This window comes from Copidosoma floridanum, unplaced genomic scaffold (genome assembly GCF_036245765.1).
Source record: "Copidosoma floridanum isolate Cflo_tuat_1 unplaced genomic scaffold, Cflo_Japanese_pri ptg000019l, whole genome shotgun sequence".
Classification (NCBI taxonomy): Eukaryota; Metazoa; Arthropoda; class Insecta; order Hymenoptera; family Encyrtidae; genus Copidosoma; species Copidosoma floridanum.
In genome coordinates this window covers 6707108-6729661 of record NW_028321896.1, presented here as the reverse complement: position 1 = coordinate 6729661, position 22554 = coordinate 6707108, and the positions used below count along the sequence as shown (strand labels likewise).

The 22554-nt window shown below is 42.6% G+C and overlaps 1 protein-coding gene across 1 annotated transcript in view; it reads right to left on the bottom strand.

Annotated features, from left to right (window-relative positions):
- E23 (ABC transporter G family member E23) overlaps window positions 1-22554 on the bottom strand; it is a 101346-nt gene that overhangs the window by 7111 nt on the left and 71681 nt on the right. The window contains exons 3-4 of the mRNA XM_014347953.2: window positions 6955-7115; window positions 6468-6637 (exon numbers count right to left, since the gene is read on the bottom strand). Of these exons, the coding sequence (XP_014203439.2) occupies window positions 6468-6637; window positions 6955-7115 (331 nt within the window). The remainder of the gene's footprint in view (window positions 1-6467; window positions 6638-6954; window positions 7116-22554) is intronic.

Below are 22554 nucleotides of genomic sequence, written 5' to 3'. Positions count from 1 at the left end.
CATCGCAGGCCATTAAAAACCAGCTCGACCGCGGGGCCCACCATTACACGTACAAGTGACTTCCAAAAGAGCCTTCGAGAAAAAAAACTTCTCTGTTCCCCGAATAAAGGGGGGAAGGGTGCTTCTCTCGGCTTCGTCTTTAACGTGTACACAGGGAGCGAAATTTCGAGGAAAAAAAAAAAGAAAAAAGTAGTACCCAAGTATATAAGAGAGAGAGAGAGAGAGAGAGAGAGTTGTGTGTCTACATGTATAATGTCTACTTGGTCGTTATGCGCTCCGCAGTTATACACGGCGGTGTGAAAGGTCCTTTGGGGTCCCACGAAAGTGAAGAAGGAAAAGAGAAAAAAAAAGGGGGGGGGGGCCTCGCCCGCGTTGGGTTCCGTTACACGAGTACCTTACGGGGCACCACTTTGGCTTCCCTTGCGTCCGTGTACCCCTCTTTTCGAATGTCCCGTTCGTCGAATCGCATTACGGGAGGATCGACAGGGAGAAAGGCCCCGTGGCGAGCACCGGGGCTTAATTGTGCGCATACAAACCGGGAGACGTAGCCTTTTTCCCTCCTTAATGGCAGGGCTTTTACGCTCTCTCGCGCACGTGCCCATCTGGGCCTTGCCTTCATTGTTGCCTGTCGAAATTGTCTTTCTCTCCGCTACGGCCTTTTTTTGCTTCATTGCGCGCCTTTTCGTTTAAAGGGAAGTGACGTAACACTGGCACCGTTAAAGGAAGAGTTTTGTGGTGGGCAGCTTTTTTTTTCCCAGGCAAGGAAAATGTGGCGAGTTTCGCACGGGGAGCTTTTGCGAGATGGTGCACTGCGTGTACATACGTACGGGGTGTAAGGTGGGATTGAGAAAATAATTGGCCAAGTGGTCTGATTTACAACGGGAACTAACTTCCATTGTACCCCCTTGTGAGTTGTTACTGTTGTTTTTTGATTGTACGTCATTGATGCATTTTTTTTTTTTTTTACGTTGAATATTTCGCTTCCAGTGGTCAAAGTTTATTTTAGTTAATGGAGAACCAGAAAATATTGGCAAAAATTTACCCTCTTAATTGTACTTGTACTTAAGATGCTGATGAAAGTGGTGAGATAATTTTTTTACCAATTAAGGTACAGATGCATATTATATTATGTTAAACCATTAAAACTTGGTAAATCGTACCTTAAAAATAAGAAAAAATTTTTTTTTAATTTTTAAACCACTTAAATCTCAGTGCTTATCATGGTCCTTGCGAATAAATAATTTTCCAACAGCTTTGATCTCAAACCAAACTGTACATACGTTTACAATTTGTATACATACACTTTCCTCTACTGACAAAACTAAAAGCCCATTCAACCAACGAACGAAATTTAAATGAAGCACCATTTTGCAATACCTCTTCACTTTGCGTATAATTTTGGACATTTTCATATAATTTACCAACACTATTTTAATAACAGATTGTTACTATCATCTACAACGAAATAAGATCCCGTCTGCCCAAGCCGCCAATTAAAAAAAAAAAAAAAAATCATAGTGTCTTATCCGAGCAGCAAAGAATGAAAAAAAGAGAAAAAAAATAGTCCAAATGCACAACGACCTATATTATCCTACCGCTGAAAGTATATAGCTTGCCATGAGCAAAGATCTCGTGACGGCGATCACGTACACCGCACACTCCGCACCAATGATCAGCCGAGTCCCACACCAAAGCCAATTTAAGAGAGAGCATCGGCCAATCTTCCCATGATCAACATCAGTCTTCTGGCCCTCGACTTTCTTCCGCTCAAAACATATACATGTGTATATATACGTTACATCACGCATACTGGAGAAAGAGGGATATTTACTCACTCTCTGGGCCACTGACACGCGCGCGAAATCAGTTGACACGTGCACCTTTCTCTCTCTCTCTCCCTCTTTTCTTTCTTTCTTTCTTTCTTTCTTTTTTTTTTTTTTTGCACATCCCCGAGTTCATTCCCCTTTCGGCGTCTCGTATCATTCCCCATATCCGCACGACACGTGCACGCCAAAGGCTGCAGACGAGACGTCGAATTCCACGGGCTCCTTTTTTTATTTTTCAACAACACGCGTTTCATGGAAGGGAAGGGGTGTACATTGGCACTTGGATTATTATTTCGAAAAAAAAGTAGGACACGCGCGCGAAACTGCTCGCGAAGCTTATCGAATGTACACACGTGCACGGTACTCGAACGCAGGGTTTTGCGATCTCGTGGACGCCCGTGGCGAGCTGAATCGTACGCGTGCATTATCCAACGGACCGAGAGATCGGAGCCTGATAAGGTCGCGGGCCCGGAAATTCTTCATTTCCGCGTGTGAAGGTACTAATGACCTGCCCTCCTGTACATGTCCTGTTTCATCGAAGCCTTCATCCCGAAACTGATTGATTGAATTTTAATGCGTCTGCGAGTGAGATGGAACTCTATAATATGCTACCTGCCAACAAATGGTTCGGCGGCACGAGAAATTGTAAATATCTGGACGTTCGATCATCACGAGTTTTCGCGTGTCGGGAGAAATCCTCGTGTACCAACGCGGACCGATGCCACCCTCCCCCGCCGAGGAGAAAGGGAGATTCGCGAAACGCGACAAGTTTTTTAACTTTTGGGCCCCGTGACAGCGACACGCAAATACAATATCGTAGGGGGACAAAAAGAGAGACGCTCTGCACTGGCGATAGGTGTATGTATAATACATGTACACCAAGCGCGTATATAACTCGGTCAGTGAACCGAAAGGGGCAAGGGGGGAGTGGTGCCCTGCTCCTCTTGCTCTTACGTGTTTTAAAAACACACATTCGGCATGGCTGTATATACATTCGTTCTCTTTTTCTTCTGCTCGTGACAAGCCGCACGTGTGGTTGCACGGAAAAAGAGCCGGCCCGTCACCAACACCACATCACTGCCGGTGAAAGACATATTATATAGGAGTGATGTACACGGTGTATTCCGCGAAGGCTGCCAGAGGTGAAAGGTGCAGGTTTGATTGTTACAGGGGACCACGCGCTAGTGTACCGATTGTTGCTGTGTTACGCTCCTATGACATAAAAATCCGATGCTACGTTGTCAAGCAGTACAACAAGGTAGCTGTCAAAGTGTGCCGCTGATGGCAGCGTTTGCGGAATACGCCCATGTAGAGACAACGAAAAAGTGTCATTGGCCGCTCGAGTTTTGCGGATATGTATATATATGCGCGAAGGGGGGGAGGGATGGGCGACCTAATTTCATTAGGTTAGCGTTTTGACGATGTATCAGCTATTATACTATATTAGCTTGGCTCGTGCAAGATTATAATGTATTATTTTTTAAGACGTATGGCCCCTTTTTCTTTTACTATTTATTTTTCCGTTCAACGAAACGTCGTCTAACGTAGACTTGTGGATCCTACAAATTTTGGTGATTTAGTAGTTAGGTATATTAGTTGTTTGTTTGCCAAACGTCATTGTAACTGCAAAATTTACTGATTTTGCTTGTCTAATTAAAATCCATTTAACAATTTTTGCTTTGACACAATTTTCTCTTTTTCAACAGTTAAATACATTTCCTTCAAGTAAATGCCATCAACGATTGCACTGTAGACTGCATTGAGAATAAAAAAAAAAAAAAAAAGGAAGTACCAACTAAAGACGTAGGTACACATGAGGCGCATACATCACCCAGTGCAGTATACTTGGTCACCCGAAAAAAAAAAAAACAAAAAAAAAAAAAAAAAAAACAATGGTAACCGACACGTGGTTCCAGTGAAGAAAGATCCGTTACACCATAATAAATATATGTATATATCGTACACAGAAGGACGAGCTGAGAAAAAAAAAGAGAGCACAATACCCATACAGGTATATCGAACTTAAAGAGAGGGATGGGCCCATAGTCGTGTATACATACGTAGTAAGTATAAGTATAGGCAAGCAAACACCGAAGGGGCCTAATACTCCTTGTTTTTTCAATCGCGCACGTGTACGACCTTCTCCTACTTTTCTCGTCCTCTTCTTTGCGCTTTAATACGCGTAAAAAAGAAGTAGAAGAAGGAAGGAAAAAAGGTCGTGTGTATTATAATAATGCCCATGCACACACACATACACAGAGAAACCGAAGAGGAGGACCCCTTCTTTTTGTTCCTCCTCTGTATACTCTTCCTTTTAGGGCAGTGTGAGCACACGCCTGTATATATATATATATATATATATATATATACGGATGGACGGACGGGGTAAGGTATATAATGTAAGGCAGAGGCGCCTCGTGTGTGCAGGTATACAGCGCCAGAGCGGGTGTGTGTAACGTAACGGGACGCATTTTATATACGCACTGCTGCTCGACCTTCTTGAAATTCGAGGAATTCAAGGTCGGAGGAGGAGAGTGCGCGTTTAAAAAAAAAAAAAAAAAAAAAAAAATTTATTTTCGAGCACGGTACTACAATACGACGCGAGCCACTCCTGATGCACCGATGCAACGACGCGCCGTTTGTTGCGTTATGCGCGTTGCCGATGAAACCAGTTTGCTCGAAACGTGTACACCCATATATATATATATACTTGCATATATACGAAAGAGAGAGAGAGAGAGAGGGGTCGATCGGTGTAGCAGCTGTAAAAGGTGGCTAAAAAAGAAAAAAAGCAATACAAAAGATAATAAAGCGTAACAGTGACCGTAATTTCGCGGGAGCCGTGCAAGCGTGCAGTATCTTCCTTTCCTTACCCACTCGCTTGCCTTTCTCTCGCGGCTTTGTTGTTGTTGTTGTTGTTGTTGTTTTTTTCCTCTCTTCGGCTCCTCTCGACAAAAAAGTAAGTAAGTATATGTATATACGAGGACCCTTTTGTGGTACAGCTGGGCTGTTTTCGTGGTTTCCGGCTGCATCGACGCACCGCGCACTCGTGCGGATGTGCGCATAATGGAGTCAGGTGTGTGGGGGGGGGGGGTATAAATGTACCGTCGCTGTCTTATTACCGAAATTCACCGTTTTCTCCTTTGAGGCTGCGCGAGTGCGCACGGTAGCACGGGGCGCATTTACGTGTTGTATATATATACCTATACTCCCGCGGGCCACCTCTTTCATCTTTTTTAATGGGTCATTCGAAAATGGATGCCCCACCCCCGACTTCCTTTTCGTTCCGTCATCTCGAGCGCTTGTGTCGCGTGTGTTTCCGGGTAGTTTGCTCGCCCCTCGGTTTTTTACTTTTCTTCTTCGTCTTTTCTTTCACGTGCACGTTTTTTCTTTCTTTCTTTTTTGTTTTTTTTCTCCACCAACCAACTGCTGTTGATGCTGTAAGTACAGCTGACGGTTGTTAGCAAAATTAGGCCGTTTTGGTACACTTAACTCCAGCTGGTTTTACTCGTATCGACTGTTACTACTGATGGCTGATCATATCTACGGCAAACACATGCAGGAAGATCAACGTAGCTGACATGCTTATATGGTCTGGTGAGAAGGACAATCTACTCGTCATCTTAGACGAGAAAATCAGATGAATCCAGAGAGAAGAGCAACTGCAGCTAGCCTCCTCCTCCCCCCTTCATTTGCCGTCGAGCAGAGTTGCATCACTCTCGTTAAATCACACCTCGACTCTTACCTCGTCTTCGAATTACGAATAAGCTCGGAGGAAATTTCTCCATGTGCCAGAGAGAAATACAGATTTCACCGGATGAACCTGCCATGTGGAGTATATACACATAAGCACTGCTTCTCTACGGGGCCAGAGAGAGAAACTATGTTATACCCTATTGGGTGCACTTGGCATCCGCACTTGTTTCCATTTCAACTGGTATATATATACGTGTACTTCCATATACATCGTGATGTCCTGCTGATTTATATCCACGGACTCTTGGGCTTTCCCATACATACTGCGGCGCTGAGCTTTCACGCATCCGATATGTCGTCGTATCAAGGAACACCGCGCGTAAGCATTATTCGCGTGCGTTTATAACGGGGGGTGTGTGCGATCGTGGTAATCTCGTTTTCTTTTCCATACTATGTGTTGTTTTTTTGTTTGGGGGACGGGTAGCATTTACCTGTACATTGACGGGGTGCTTACCGCTAAAGTTTCATTTGGATGGGAATTATGATTTTGTGCATGATTTTATCCATTATAGGGTAAGTTGCAAAAGTTATTGAAAAAATAACAGTCCCACGTTTGGAGTAAAGAAATGTTTTTGAAAGGATAATCGGTTGCTGAACTGAGATTCAAGTACATCAAATTATTTTTCATCCATTCCGACCTAACAGAGCATCGTGGACCTCTAGTTAAGGAGTCTGAGGAGGGTTTTTTGTTCGCTTCAATTCTGGTAGAAAAATTTCCGTTCACCCATATACTCTGTATGAGTATTCATACTTTAAAAAAAAACTAATCTACATAGGCCATTCGATGCATTTCGCAAAAGTTAACTGGAACGACCCAAATTCGCGTGTAGTTATACGTATTGATATGTATTTTCTCGCAAACGTGTAGAAGCAGAATCAAATTACCTCTAAAGTCTGTCTGAGGGTGAGATCTGGAAAGAAGATGTCCTGCTGTTGCACGTAGCAGATCCGCCGGCGCCATCTCTTTGTGAGCCTCTCCCGGTTCAGCCAAATCTCACCGCCGTCGAGCCCGATGCGACCGGACAGACAGTTCAACAGCGTGGACTTGCCGCAACCTTTTGACCAAACAGACGCGAATTTTTTTTTTTTTTTTTTTCTCGTTCGAAAGCTCTTTTCGGGATTAAGGTGGTTCCATCACGTTTTCACCGTAGCAAGCAACCGAGGGGCTGAAAATCACGCGTCGACAGTACAAATTTAAAGGAAAACATTGTTAAGCTTGCATTGAAAATTTCTTTTAGCTTCACGAGATCGAAAAAACTGTGATTTTCCGCCGAACCACCTTAATTTTTCTATAGTCTTGGGGTGAAAACCCTCGTTGAGCATAAAAATTCATTCGAGCGACTGAATGGTATGTGGAAACGGGATAATGTACCTGAAGGCCCCATGACAGCCAGCAGCTCGCCCGGTTTGACGATGCCGGATACATCGCGCAGGAGGGAGCGTTTGTCCTTGACGACTTGCAAATTTCGGAAGACCAGTTGCACGGGGCGAGAATCCAAGGGACACACCAGTTGTAGCGCTGAACTTTCCACTCTGCAATCACAAGGAAAACCACATTAATCACATGTAAATGGAAAACAAAAAAAAAAAAAAAAAAAAAGCAAAATAAATACAACAAAAGTAGGATTGTTTAAAAAAATGTGTGATCGCTCGCTTGATTTTTACGCCAATTAAACCTCGTATCTATTGTCTCCTTCCTACGTGACGAGTAGATGTAGCAAAAACGCCGGCCATCTCGAGCGAGCATATCACACAGGCACGTGTGTATAGGTGCTCGTACACGCACATCTGGTGCAGCGAAACTGCAGGCCTGCTTCGAAACGGGTTTTCTAATGCCGGTCGACAAATCAAACGAGGTAACAACGACACCACGAACAGCCATGAGGTAAAAGCAAGGGGCTTGACATAATCCCAGTTGGTATAGGTGTGTGCCCGTGCATGGATGGAGCGATCGGAGAAAGAGAGCAAAAAATAGCATAGACGGGAGGGATGGGAAAAAGGCGCGTAGAAATAAATGACGGACGATGGAAAGCATGAAAACGTACGTCCGTCCAAGGTCGTACGCGACCTGGCCGAAAGAGGAAAGCTGGTCGCTTAGTGGAACGCGAGCCTCTTCTTCGTCTTCTTTTTTTTTTTTTTTTTTTTTCTTCTTCACTCCATCGTTGCTGCTGTTGTTAGCGCATCTCTTGCTAAACTTTCTAACGAACGCTGGTATGTGTTCTTTTCCGAGCGTCGAGAGAGACTCGAATGGTAGGGAATACGAGAGAAAAAAAAATTCACGATGCTATATGCGTGCCTTGCGGTACAATACGTGACGAGGAAAAGAGGTGTGTGCGCAGAGAGAGAGAGAGAGAGAGAGCATCAAGTTTTCATGGGTGTATAACGTGCATGCGTATACACGCGGGAGAGAGAGAAAATGGCAAGTGAATTTTCTCGCGCGCGCTCATCACGTACACGAGAGTACCTCATGGTGTTTTTCGAAGAACCGGGAAATTGAGAAACTCTTCGGACGTCGATGCTGATGGTCAGCTGACTTTTGTCACGAACAATGGCTTTTCCATGGGTTGTTGTTTTTCCCTGCATGTTAAGGTGTCAATATTTATTGCGATTTTCTTTTATATTTCATAAAAGTGACTGTCTCGTGTTTATTTTTTTTCGGAGCAAAAAGTGTTTTGTATTTTTGGTGCTTTAGATCAAATGACCACTGTATACGGGCACGTTAGAAGGACACCATCTCAATACTATCAGACAACAAGTTGGAGGAAAAATCTATAAAAAACGCGAACACTACATGGGGTTAAAAGGAAATTTATCCAGTTTTTTCGTATGTAACTTCGCACGTGAGGTCCATACGCACAGCAACAAAAATACTTGTAGTTTCGTGCTCTTCTTTTTTACGAACACAGGAAAAAAAAAAAAAAAAAAAAAACAGAAAAAAAGCTTTTCATTCCTCAAAAAACGTAGTTTTTGCATAAATTTCACTGAAACTCTCTACCCTTAGTTGTAGCGAAAAAAACCGAGCATCGACATTTGCGAAGCCTCAAAAAAACTAAAAAGAAGGGGACCCAAAAGAATTTCTCATTCTCCCAGTGATCATCATAATAATCGTTTTGAATTTCATTTCACGACGACGAGGCGTCGACGGCACTCATCACATCCTACCACCGCAACGAAACGGCATTAACGCGCAAAAATGGAAGGGAAAAAAAAACACATCAAAAAGAAAAAATGAGAGTAACGGGGTGGGGGAGGGGGGGGCGAAACGACGAGAGACGAAACCACATAATCAACCAACTGCAGCAGCCGCGAGCGAAGAAAAAAAGGCACAGCCAAAAGGAGAGCGTTGGAGAGGCGCGAATGTATTGCTCATTTCTCTCTCTCTCTCCATACATGTATATACATATTCGGTACATATACAAGTGCGAACGATGTACATGATGCGTTGGCGTGTGAAAAAAAAGAGAGAGAAATAGCTAGCACGATATCCTAAAGGAAGCAAAGAAAAAAAAAAAAAAAAAAAAAAGAGCAAAGTTGCGGGTGGGAAAGGGAAGGGAAGAAGAAGAAAAAAAAAGAAGAGCAGCGGATAATAAATTCCCAGCGGCAAGCGAGCGAGTGTGTGTACGTATATATGTACATACATATCTCGCGTCATCTCATTTCTCGCTCGATCGGGTTCGTTGAACCGCGCCCTGGCGCCTCTCTTGGCTCTCGGTAACTTCTTCGCCTTTGGCTATTCTACACGGCTTCTGCTACTACTACTCCACTTATACGGGGTATGCCATTGGTGATCGGTAGCGCTTTTGAAATGAATATCGTTAAGCGAGTCCTTACGTTGGACCTGAAGATATAGGCAGATGTATATTTTCCAACGCGAAGGACTAAAGGTGTACCTATAAATTACCTTCCACCAAGAAGTTAACATGTTCTCAAGCATCATGATCACAATAGGTATATGTATTGATTGTGAGATACCGAGATACCTGGGCTACTGTAAAACTATAATGATGAAACGTATGATTTTCTTTGCACACACTTGTGTAATTATAGACGTATCGGTACCCATAGTTGGAAAAGTACAGATCGCGATTCGAGAACAGCTAATAAAATGGTTGGAATGGAAAATTGTACTTTTAGAAGTAAAACAAAAAAAATAAAAAATTTGTAAACACCGTAAAATACATAATTGAACGAGATTTGTTTCCACTCGAGTAGTTAACACAACACAAGGCATTTGCACGTTGTCTCGAAACCAGACCTATTATGAAAATTTTCCGCCGCTGAGTGACCCGTAAAACCACACGTTTAAGAAAAATAAGACACTGGTTTTTCCTTTTTTTTCTGTGTAAAAAAGATTTCGTTTGTTCACCCAAATAAAACCGCGACGCTGACATTGACACTATCTTGAAAACACTCAAGTGAGATTTTGTCACAAAACATGAATGTGAAAATAAATCGCAACCAATATTGAAAATCAAACCTTTAAACTCACCCTTCCAGCATTCCCCCTCCAGATAATTTTCTTTTTTTCAAAACCACAACTACACTCTTGCAGATTGACGAAAATTGTTTCTTGCTAACGCGCAGTAGCGTTACATTTCAGGAGTAACGCACGCGTTAAAAAAAAAAAAAAAAAAAAAAAAAAAAACCAAATTGGGGCCCCAATCGCCTATCTGCCCTACACCTACACGGTACATTATATCGGCATTGCGAAATCACGACAAGCATCACCTAGTGCATGCGAGCGTCATAACTAAGCCCCGGCGTGAATGGAAACCCTGTTATATCAGCGAGAATGGCACGAGATTGTCTGTTACAGCGGAGGAGTTTTGCAACCTACTCACACGCACGCACACACCAATTCTCAAACGTTGTGTACATTGAAATCGTGTGCGAAATCTTTCGCGAGTGTAGCGCACGGCTCGGTTCCTCGGGAAAAATCACATTATCCTTTCTTCCCACGCGAGCGTGACGCGTATTTATTAAAGGGGGTGGGGGGGAGATAATAGCGTACATTGTACATGGATATCCACCCGATCGCGTCCGCGCTCTTGTTTCCTGCTCTCCTATGTCCGAGCCTATGTCTACGTTTCAATCAATCACTATATCCTACGTAATACATTCGCGGAGCAAAGTTTGCGTGCCTGCGTATGTATATATACATACCGACTCTTGACGAATTGAAAAATCCTTTCATCAACATAAGTAGCTACAGCCTACCTTTTGCACCCTATCGTACTTAGGTACACCCATCAGTATAATCACTCATGGCAACTCTATATATATTTATACATAATTCGGATGATTTAGATATACGTATTTAAACGTATTGTAATCCTTGTCTCGTTGTTATTAATTAAAACCGCGTGGGTGTCGTTCAACCAGTCATTTATCAGTTTTACCATTGCGATAAAGAGTACATGATATGTATATAGCCATTGGCTTTCACAATGGAAAATGCGCTATGTTATAATTTGCTGATTCGCGTACATGTACTTTGAGCAAAATAATTAATCGTACGGACGATAACATTGATTTTATCTTTTGGCATCGTTTATGGCTTAGATTGTATATACGCTGTACGATTAACGCAAAATCATCAGCCATCAAAACATAGAGCAAACGCGTGCATGTCTATAACAATAGTGCACGTTATCATATAGTCCAATCTGTAGGTATACCCATCTGTATACGCATATGGAGCAGTAAGTGAGAAATCGGGAAGAAAAAAAAAAAACTATCCAAGTACACAATACCTGTGCCTTACAGTGTAATTATCCTACTTATCCTCGCATCGGTTACGACATCGCGGAAGCTTTATCTTTCCGATGATTTTCCCGATTGCTCGTACTTATACATATGGTGCTTGCGATACGGGTGAGCGAGCGCGTTGCAAGCGCAAAGTGAAAGTGAATACATATACACACGTATGTGTGTAGGCCCAAGTATCCGTTTTGTCGTCGGAGAGCGCGGCGGCTCGTTGAAATTGACCATCAAGAATATGCATATAAAGTATACGTGTATGGGTGTGCTTATCAGTATTTAGTTTGTTTGTACGGATCGCGCACGTACACGTATGTATGTGAAAAGTTCGCAAACGCAAACGAGATTGAGATGTATAGTCGTGAGTCGTGGAAGCGTCAGTGGACGATAAAAATTCCACGTAACAATAAATTAATCGGAGGGAAGAGCGCGTAATCTGAGATGACGAGAGCAGCGTTTCAAGTTTTATTCGCAGAGAGAGTGAAAACAAGGAGTCGGTGACCACTCGATGATTCGATAAAAAATCGCTCCCAAGAGGGGGAAAAAAAAAGAGCCTGGGTAGTATCTTTACCTAATTGTGCGCTTTATTGTATATACATATCGAATCGGCGTGAATTGGCGAGGTACGAGTTTACCTGTACATGCACGAGGTTTAATTTTCTGCCTTACCATCCCCGTGAACACAATCCTCGAAAAATAGAGAAGCTCTACCACGCGGGCTCCCCCCGCAATGAGTTGCGTGAATTTTTCTCTTCTTCCGGGTCCTCCTGCCCAATCACTCAAAAAGCTCGGGAGGGAGATAAAGAAAGAGAGAGAGAGAAAAGGAGCAATCAACCCTGCACCGCTACATATATATATATACAATAAATGTATACTGCCGTACATATAGCTGCGAAACGGGAGCATCATCGGAGAGAGATGGTGTGTACCCGGTGCTATACGCGGCAAGAGTGCCCGGGGTTCGTTGAACCTTCAGACTCGGGCCTAAGGTGATCGAACCTGTTACGTTATGGCTTGTTGTACCTATACCCACACACAAACGTACACACCTACGTGTACAAACTTTGCGCGCACGAGTGTAAAAGGTGTATATGTATGTACGTGTATACGAGGTACCATTTGAAACTTTGAACCTAACGGTGCCTCCCCCTCTGTCCGTACATATCTGGCCCCGCCTCCTCTTTTCCCTCCGTAACAACCATTTCATTGTGTACATGTTATAACGTAAGTGAGCTGATTTATAGAGAGAGGCAAAGACTGTACATTCAGAACTCGTGCCGAGAGACCTCGTGACCTTGATACGAAAGCCCTCCTCCCTCGTTTGTATACACGTGCATACACGGCGCACATCACCTATACGCGAGAAGGAAGTAAGAACCCCATCCCAAGTGGGTGCACTGCATCACCCGGATGATAAAACATCGCGTACGTGTATATGTTATAAGGGACGAGAACAATCGACGTCATTCGTGTGTCTCTTTTTTTTTATTTTTTTCTTTTTCATCTTTGACTTCTCCGTGTGTCTTTGAATGGGTAGGCCCCGTTTTCTCGATCCAACGCAGACAGCCTGCGTGCATGGGTGTACACCAATATGTGCATTATGATATACAGGAACGATATGCACTATGACTCGTCGGTGCGGTTTTAACAGTTATGTTGTGTAGGTATAGGTACGTGTACCTATACGTATGCCGCGAGCGACGTGTGCTTTTATATACATACTCTACTTGTGTGTGTAATGTTGTTGCTGGGATCAAGCTAACTGTTTCATCCGCCTCGAGGGAGGGGCCCACCAGGTTTATGCCGATTTATGATATCTAACTATATAATACATGTGTAGCCTTTTTTCTCCTGCAGCCCACGATCATCGGTGGGTGCGACTTGCCGATCGTCCTGCGAAAAAAAAAAAAAAAAAAAAAAAAGCAGATAGGGTGAAAAAGCTCCCCAACGCATATGTGTACATACATATTGGGGCGAAATCGGCTCGTCCCGCGGCGTTGGCCGTCATCGATTTTTGCGTTCGTCTTCCGCTCTTTCCCCCATCGTGTACACGGTGAGCGTCTATTTTCGACCGACGCGAGAAGAGCTGGCGTTTCTGGAAATTCCAGCCGAATCGAGGCGCAGGGGCCGCGCGACGACGAGACTGCAGCTTTCGTTATACGGTATACCATCGCTTTGTACACAACGGTGCTTTGAAGCATAATATATACATACATTGCAAGCTCGCTACTGCTGGTATGTAATGTATTATCTTACGTAATATTATAGGTACAAATCAATGACAATGGTGGACCATCGATACGCGGTGCGTTTGGGAGGACACGAGTATAGGATTAACGGCGCGATGAAAAATATATTCGAACGCGCTGTCGTATACTTCGGAATGGGGATTTCTCGTTAGGGGTCAATTTTTAATTTACTGTGCCCCTCGCTCGCGCGGTGACTCCCCGTTTGGCAAGAAAGAAACAAGGGAATCATCAATTGTGAAAGAAAAAAAGTAAAGAATTGCGACCAGCAGCATCGTAAAACACCACGAACATGTATGTATTGCGTGCACACAACGCGTCAAATAAATCACTCTCTGCGAAATTGCATGAGCGTCCCCGCAGGAGGGGAGAAGAAAAAAATAGTAGCAGCAGCAGACATTATTCCCCGAGGATTTTTTGAGCTGTCGTTCTCTCATCGGGGGTGTAAAACGGGCTTTACGAGGACGTTCGCGACGACCTCGAGCCGTAAGAGCGCCCTGCAAACGATGAGTCTAGACGAGCTGAGGGGAAAAACAAAAAAATGTTGTACGAGTGCTCTATTGGTGGCTTTTGCGAGCGCGATTGTTTGTTCGTTGGTATGACTTTTGTTGAATTAATTGTACGTATAGGTATCCTGATTTTCAAGGGTACAAATTTTCCGTCGAATAAGAAAGTGGAAAGAAAAAATTGCTGACACACGATATTCCCCGATTATAATTCGACTGGATGGAGTAGGCGAAGTAAGGCGCAAAGCTCAACGTTTCAATTGACCCAAAGTGGTAAAAAACTAAAGTTTCGACACGCGGGAGAAGAAGAGGCAAGATAAAAACATAAAAACAGACATCTCCTACTCATCTTGCGAGTACATAATATATACACACGATATATTCCGCGAGCGAAATGTTCCTACGTGAAAAAACACTGGGATGACGACGAGCATTACACACTCGCGTCATGCACGTGTGCACGTATAAACGCGTGTATACCATAGTAATTTGCGAACGACTATGGGGTGCTTTGCATAGACGAGTAGAAGCGACGTGCGCGCATACAAATACATATTATTGTACGAGCGATCTCGTGAGTTGTACCACGCGGTTTGTCTAGTGTAAAGAGTGCACGTACAAGTGTGTGTGTGTGTGTGTGTGTGTGTGTGTACACGCGTGCTTTTTTTTGTACCTCCACGTATGTAGTGTACATACAAGTACACTATGCTATAGCAAAGTGTAAAGTTTTTTTTTTTTTTTTTATATATTATAGTGTAGTGACCTCATTTGAGGTATTTACACTTCCTTTATTTAGTAAAAAATGTACAAAATATGAGGTACATGTATATGTAACTTACAGAGATATCTCATTTCCTAGTTCTGAGAGAATTTACGTGTCTTACTTTTTTTTTCCTTTTTCTTTTTTATACATACATACTTTGCTAAGCCGCTATACATTTAATTGACATTTCTGAAAGAAATTACATATTTCTATACAAGCAGGAATATTGGGAGTCGCTATCAGGCTTTCAATACTAAACGGAGGGAGAAAATTTAGTTTATTTAGATTAGAGAACAGTTGAGTTCTGTGATCGTCGTATAAGTTACAGTGCCATAATACGTGGTTTAAATCTTCGGTTTCGTACCCGCACTTACATTTTGGATCGCTAACAATGTTTTTACGGTGCAAAGATTCAGCTAGACTATGGTGGTTTGACCGCATTCTATTAACAGAAACTATAACATTTCGTGACAAATTTTTGAGATGGAACCATGGATGTTTGGTTTCCTTATAATAAAAGTTGAAGTAGTGAATGCCTTTAGTTAAAACATCAAGTTTGTTTTTAGAGTTGGAAGCAAAAGAAGAATCTGATTTGAATTTTTCAAAAAGATCTGTAAATGGGACGATAGGAGAGCCGGGTAAGGAGCAAGCTGCTTTAGCAATAGAATCAACATATTCGTTTCCAGAAATTCCTATATGAGAGGGAATCCATGCAAAATTTATTGAGTTGCCAGGATTTTCAGAGATGTATTTAGAGTATTTATTTTTGATTTCATAAATGTAGTGGTTCACTTTTATATTAATCTTTGTAGCCTTGAGACTTAATAATAAACTAAGAGAATCACTGAAGATAGTAAAGTTAAAGTTATGAAAGCTTAAGATATAGTCTAGTGCTTCATTGATAGCGGCCCATTCAACTGTAAAAATAGAAGCGTAGGGGGAGAGGCTGCTTGAACTTTGGAAGTTGAAGTGAGGGCAATAAATTGCATAGCCAACATATGGAGACCCTTTGATTTTGCTGCCATCAGTGTAAATGCCAATAGAGTTAGTGGACATTAAAAAGTCAGTGATTAATTGATTGGGAGAAGGGGATAATTTTACTTTTGATCCTAGGTCGGTGTTTATGGGAATGGAAGAGAGTGTAGTGGAAAAGTTGTAGCAATATGGATTGTAGTTAAAGTTAGTGTAGAGAAGCAGGTTGGAATTAAGTAGCAAATTGATGCATTGTGTAGCTAGATAGAGTGATAGGTGAACAGCCTGGCGATCTGTAGCAGAATATTAAATCAATGTTAGGTATCACATTGTTCAAGCGAAGGCCGCAGAGCTCGACTGAACGGTCTGGAGAGTTGACACTGAATTCTTTGAACGCTAAGTTTTTGCGCACATATATACAACTATGCCACCACCACTGGTGTGTGTACGGTCTTTTCTGAAAGTAATAAAATCTGCCGTTTAAATAGAAGCAAATTCTGCCTTGAGCAATTCGCGAGAAACCAAGAACTTTTGAGGGATCAATAACTTGAGAAATGGCCATGGCGTAGTCCTTAATCGAGTGCCCGTCGATGGAGTCAACAATAATCGCTTGATCTCTAGACGGATTTTGTGATTTTTGAGCAATGGAGCTGTACAGTGAGTTGTTAGATTCTGTGCTTAAAGGAAGCATGTTTAGGTTATCCCTTGTTTACCCCTGTAGTCAGAGGCAGAAGGGGAAACTTATAACTTTACTTTAAATATTTAATAAGAGTGGAGAAGGCGGAACAAAACGTCGCTATGTTCACCGTCTTTCATGGTTGTAATCAGTCGACAAATTTAAATAATCGTGAAAGGACTCGTAGAACCAGCTTCACCGTCGTCACTCCCAAAGTGCAAAGTGAAAGTAATATTCTAGTCACGTGTGGGGGAGCGAACGCTTATACATATATATGCGATACTGTTGCGTGCCTTCGCGCCTCTTCTTCTTCTTTCCTTCTTTTCTTTCCGCTCGTCTTGTTCTTATTTGCGCTATTTTTCTCACTGGGTTATTCTCTCTTTCTTCCTTTCTTTGGCTGCCGAGCTTTCGTGTGCTTGCAGACTGTGCCAATACGTCGACACATCCATGCACGTAGTACATGCGCAATCGATATTCAATTTTCACAAGCTGGAAAACCATTTGGGTAATTACTTTAGCGAGTGATTTGCTTTCTTTTTTTTTTTTTTTTTTTTTTTTTTTTTTCACACGAGTAAACGATGCATTTTATTGTCGATCGGTTGGAGGTTTCTGACACCATTACAGTATATAGTGTAATGTAGAAAAAGTTTTGTTGTATGCGATCGCGCTCTACCATCACACCAATCAAACCATCAAACCATGTATAAACTAAAGTAACCGATGATTGATTATTAACATCCAATAGGATGTAGGTAACTTGGACTCAAAGGTTCAACGACCCATGAAAAAAAGCCAACCACATCAACAGCGCACACCTGAAAACCCATCGCCAACGATATTACGTAAAAAGTGAGGAAAAACGTGTCAGTAACCTCCAGCGCACGGTTACACCGATGTTTCCACTTGTCATGGCGCACGTAGACGCTTATCTACGGAAAGAAGAGAAGAAAAGAAAAAAAAAAAAAAAAGGAAAACTCACTGCCTGTACACGTAGGAGTTGCAAAATCGCAAAGTGCAAGCCATCAGCGGGAGTAGCGTTAATTGAGCGGCTTTTATGATAACCACCAAGAGACGGCTGTTTCTCCCCTCGTTTACAACAAAAACGGCAACAATGGTATAATATACAATATGAATACCTGCTGTGTATGGTATAGAAGAAAACGTGTTTTCGTCGTCCGCAAGTTGCGAGTCCAGCGACAAAAGAACCAAGCAGCTCACGTTGCCGCAAAAGTGCCGGTCGAGAGAACGAGGGAGCCGTTAATTATTGTTATTTTCCTACTTTATACCGCTGCCGGCGCAGGACATCATCTTCATTAGGCAATTTTAATTCAGTGTTTACGGCTCGCAAAACGAGGCAAGTAGCCACACTGTTGGTCTACTGCAATTTATTTTACCGCGGGATGTTGATAACGATTGTTGGGGTGCAGTGTGAATAGTTGTTTTTTTTTTCCGTGTGAAAACCGGTATAGTTGTTTGTTTATTTTGAGAGAAAAAAAAAATCCTTAAAAAGAATGAAAGATTCACTAACTAAACGATTGCCGTTTTAGATTTTCAATTTTGGAGGGATCAATACACCAGTAAGACACACCAAACTGACGTAACCAACGAATAGAGAAATAAAAAACAACACTGCAACTATGATCTCCAAAATCCAGAAAAAAGTAGCTCAGCAACGAGTGTCACGCGCGTTTTTCTACTCAACCGTGTATCATGATTATCACATTTACATGCAGGTGAATATAAGCACGAAAGTACCGTTACACGGCGAAGGTACCGAGCATCATTGCCATACCCTATATCACGAGACGTACGCGATATAATGATGGGCGCACTATAACGCGGAGCTTAGCTATGAGGGTAAAGTAAGTAACAAAACCCCGAAAATTAGGTAGAAAAAGAAGACGCTGCATGGGCTCGTTCAAGCGCTTACACGTGCAATTCAGATCGTGATACATATAATGCATGGACGTAATTATTTAATGTGCAATAACGCCAAAAGTGCGGCGAGCGTATGTAGGTATAATCGTCGTGTCGTAACCATCGGCTCATCGTCAGCTGTAACAATATGGTGTAATCTGATAAAAGCTGGGGACGTGAAAAAGAGAAGTTGAGGAGAAGAGGGACAGCACCTGTGCATAGATCGTTCAAGTACGACATGGCCAAAATAACAAATTGTAATGGAGCTTTATTATTTTCGGTATGAATTTATATTAAAAAAAAAAGATGGAATAGACTGTGGTACGTGTGTATCGGAAGATGTAGAAACAAGGGGAGGAAGAAAATTGCGGTGGCATTTACGCGGAGAGGTGTAGCAAGAGCATCAGCATTTAGTGGAAGATGAGGAGGTTGAACGAGACCAAGAGAGCTATAGGGACAACGGGGGTGGGATGGAGGTCTAAGCGAGACACACATACCTATACATCTATATATATATATACACATATGATACACGAACACACGCGCCTGATTTAAAGTGCTCCGGCTGTCTAGTGCACGGATATCTGCCTGTCCGTTTCGTCTGCCTCTCTCTCTCTCTCTCTCTCTCTCTCTCTCTCTCTCGTTATTTATCTCTCTCCGCGTCTCTCGTTCCGACGCGAACTCGCGCGCAAGCCGGAGACGCGGTGAAGGGGTAGATTATACCACAGTAGACGCGTCGTATCCGCAGGGTCAATGCCCTCATCTCTTCTATAACACATGCCAACGCTATCACGACCACCCACACATGTATAATTTTATTGTGTTTGTGTGTATAATACACAGTCACTTGTACGCACAGGGTAATCACATACATATGTATACACGTACACATAGATATTCGCAATACGTGATAAGAAAAGACGACTCACCGTATACATATAGGTACACCTTAAATATACGTATAGAGGGTGTTGGTATCGCGTTGTATGTACGGTGCACTTTTTTTCGTTTCCCTCTTTCTCTGCGTCTGAATTTTTGTTTCTCGTTTCCCTCTTTATTATGCCCTCTTTATTAGCTTTCTCTAATAGAGTCTAATGTGTACACGCGCTCTCGAGTATAGCTGCTCTGTTGCATGTATATACCCACTCGTATGCGATACATTTACATGCATGCATTATGAGACGCGGATGCGCTCTCGTGTACTCGGAGCGGATACCTATATGTGTACGATGGCCGACTTTAACGAGACGTTTGTTCCAGAACCGGTAAATACATGCAGGAGGAATCAGTTTTTTTTTTTTACAAACAAGTTTGACGATAAAAATTACCCCCTGGACACGTGATGGGCGGTTTTTTTATGGTTTCATTGCTCGATCACGTTTGCATGTTCCCGTCGATTTTTCGTCTGACTTTTTGCCGTCAAGCGAAATCGAGATCTTTTTAATGTATTAGCGTGTCGTTGCAACTTCTATAAAGCCCGACGCTCCGGTCAACGTCTCCGTTCACCAAAGTCAAAGTGAGCTTTTACGAAAACGACGCGAGCTTTGCTCGTTTTATTCGTCTCCGATGGCTTTTCGAGCAAACACGCGGTTTGGGAGAGTGTATACACATATACGTGCTTTCTTTTTTTTTTTCTTTTTTTTTTCACGTCTCTGTAGCGCCTTGTGTGAATATTTCGTTCCTCTAGAGTAGAAAACCTCAACAAAGCGTCAAGTTTTATCGGAGTTGTCGTATATATACATTAGTATCCGTGCGTTAACGGGTTACATGAAAATGACAATCTGTTGTTCTTCACATTTAAATGTATATACCGTGTATAACACACCCCATTGTGGATTGTACATATAAATGTAGACATATTGGCATATGTGCACGCGTTGACGTGGTGAAAAAACGTTTGTCCACATGACGAAACTCACGTGGGTGTGGAGTAATAATTGTATCAAACGTATTACACAGAAGGCCAGAGGTTTTTTACAGACGCTCCTTATCAGCCGTCTCGCGTTGATTCTCACGGTTTGATTATCATCGACCGTCTGTACTACTCGTCTGTGTATTATTAGCCATACACAATCAATGATATACTTGTGATGCGGCTTGATGACGGGAAGGACAGAAGAATTTCAAATTCGATTTAATTGGGCCTGTACATTTTTTTTTTTTTTTTTTTTTTTTTTTACGTGTTTGTCCACTATAACGTTGGACTCGATGTACATAAATCTGTTGCAAATGCTTTTGCCAAGTGTATTGATATTTTAGGAAATGTACCAACGAACGATTATCCAATCAGATAATCGTGTGCGATACAGTATGTACATCATACCTCCCTGAGGTCAGTAAACTTTTATATTTATCATACATCATACATATACTTTGCAGTCTGTATTCGGTACTATTGTTGCGCACCAATAAAATACTTGATCATACTGTTTGCAATTAAAGCAGTGGTTTTACATTTAGTACCTATACCTGCCTACAGTACTTTTTGCATCCCACCCCGTACATCTCTGACAATTATGGCATATCGATTATTTCTCATATTTGCCATCAGGCTCCGTCTCATTGCTCAGCGAGTGCCATCGTGCACAATTTAGTTTTGATCCAATAAAAACGAATACGAGAGTACCATCTAATCGCCGAAGCTTTCGCTCACCTACATATTTATACAAGCCTTGGTCACTTCAAACGAGAAGGTCGATTCGCAGCCACCTATACATGTATATGCTTACAAAGTCCGCTTTTGCGTCGGATCACAGGTGTGCTCACCTCCCCTCGCGGATGTACTTGACGTGGGTAATACACGTGTGTAGATATTTTCAAAAACATGAAACAAAACCACGAGAAACTCCGGTAACGAGCACAAACGCCGAGAGCACCGGAATGGAGAAAGCACCGATGTAATTTAATTTCCCGCGAAGAAGAAGGTACACACATAAATCCCCAGGAAAGGTATACATCCTTCGTTAGATTAACGAATATACGTATGTAGTTACCAACGCGTGTACAAACACGTATACATCAATATCATTATTATACCCTGCAGCGAACGAAATTCATGTCACCGACGAGAGAGACCGGTGCTAGTATATATATATACACATGTACTTATATGTAACCCGAATGTACTATAAACTTACTCAATCGCGATGCATCGTTCCCTGCAATATACACATACAGCCACGTAATGTGAAAACAGCAGCGGTGGTGGTGGTAACGTTTATACGCGCAGTGGTTAAAAGCAGGTGAAAAAAAGGCCCCAAGCCAGGCAAGTTGTACAGTATCGAGCCAATAGCGGTCTCTTTTTGCATTTCGTATACATATATATACACATACACGTGTGGCTTGAAAAGCGGCACGAAAAATCCTGGCGCGTCCTAGAAAACGCGAGACGCAAATGGACCGTCGACCGGGTGCACCCGCGAGGAGAAAGCCGACGTCGATATGTGCATATTACACTCATGTGGCCACCACATATATATATATGTATACCTATATACGTACAAGGTAGTGCTTTCTATAAGCGGGGGTAAGCATACCTTCGAGGAGTATGTTTATATACATATGCACACAAGGATCTCGGCTGGAGATTAGGCCACAGCATCGGCACAGCCGAGAGTTTGAGGATGCAGGAGGACAGCGGTAAAAAAAAAAAAAAAAAAAAAAAAAAGCCTCGGCACTTCTTTCCTCGTCGCGATAAGGATCGTCGCTTTATACACCGGGAGTATACATGAAAAAGGTCATACCCAGAAGGCATCAGTTTCTATGAGCCGATGCTTTTATACACGGAGCTTCGGTATGGTGATGATAAAATAGGAAACATAAGCGAGGGGCCATCGATCCCGGGGAGACGCGGAGTTGTCGTCGCGTGGGGCCCCATATAATAGAGAGGCTTTCTCATCCTCGTGCCTCCGTGTATGTTATGAAGGGTGTCTCGCGCGTCGCCCTACACCTTATTTCGTCTCTCCTTTCTCTTCCATCCTCCTTTTCCCGTTCGCCAGCCAAGAGAGTAGGACGACGGCTGCGGCGGAGGCGTGTGTCGCGTACATATACGTGCGATATGCACCTCCTATCGCTTGGCTATGGGTATATATACCATATATATATATATTATTGGCCGGGAGACGCCTACGCG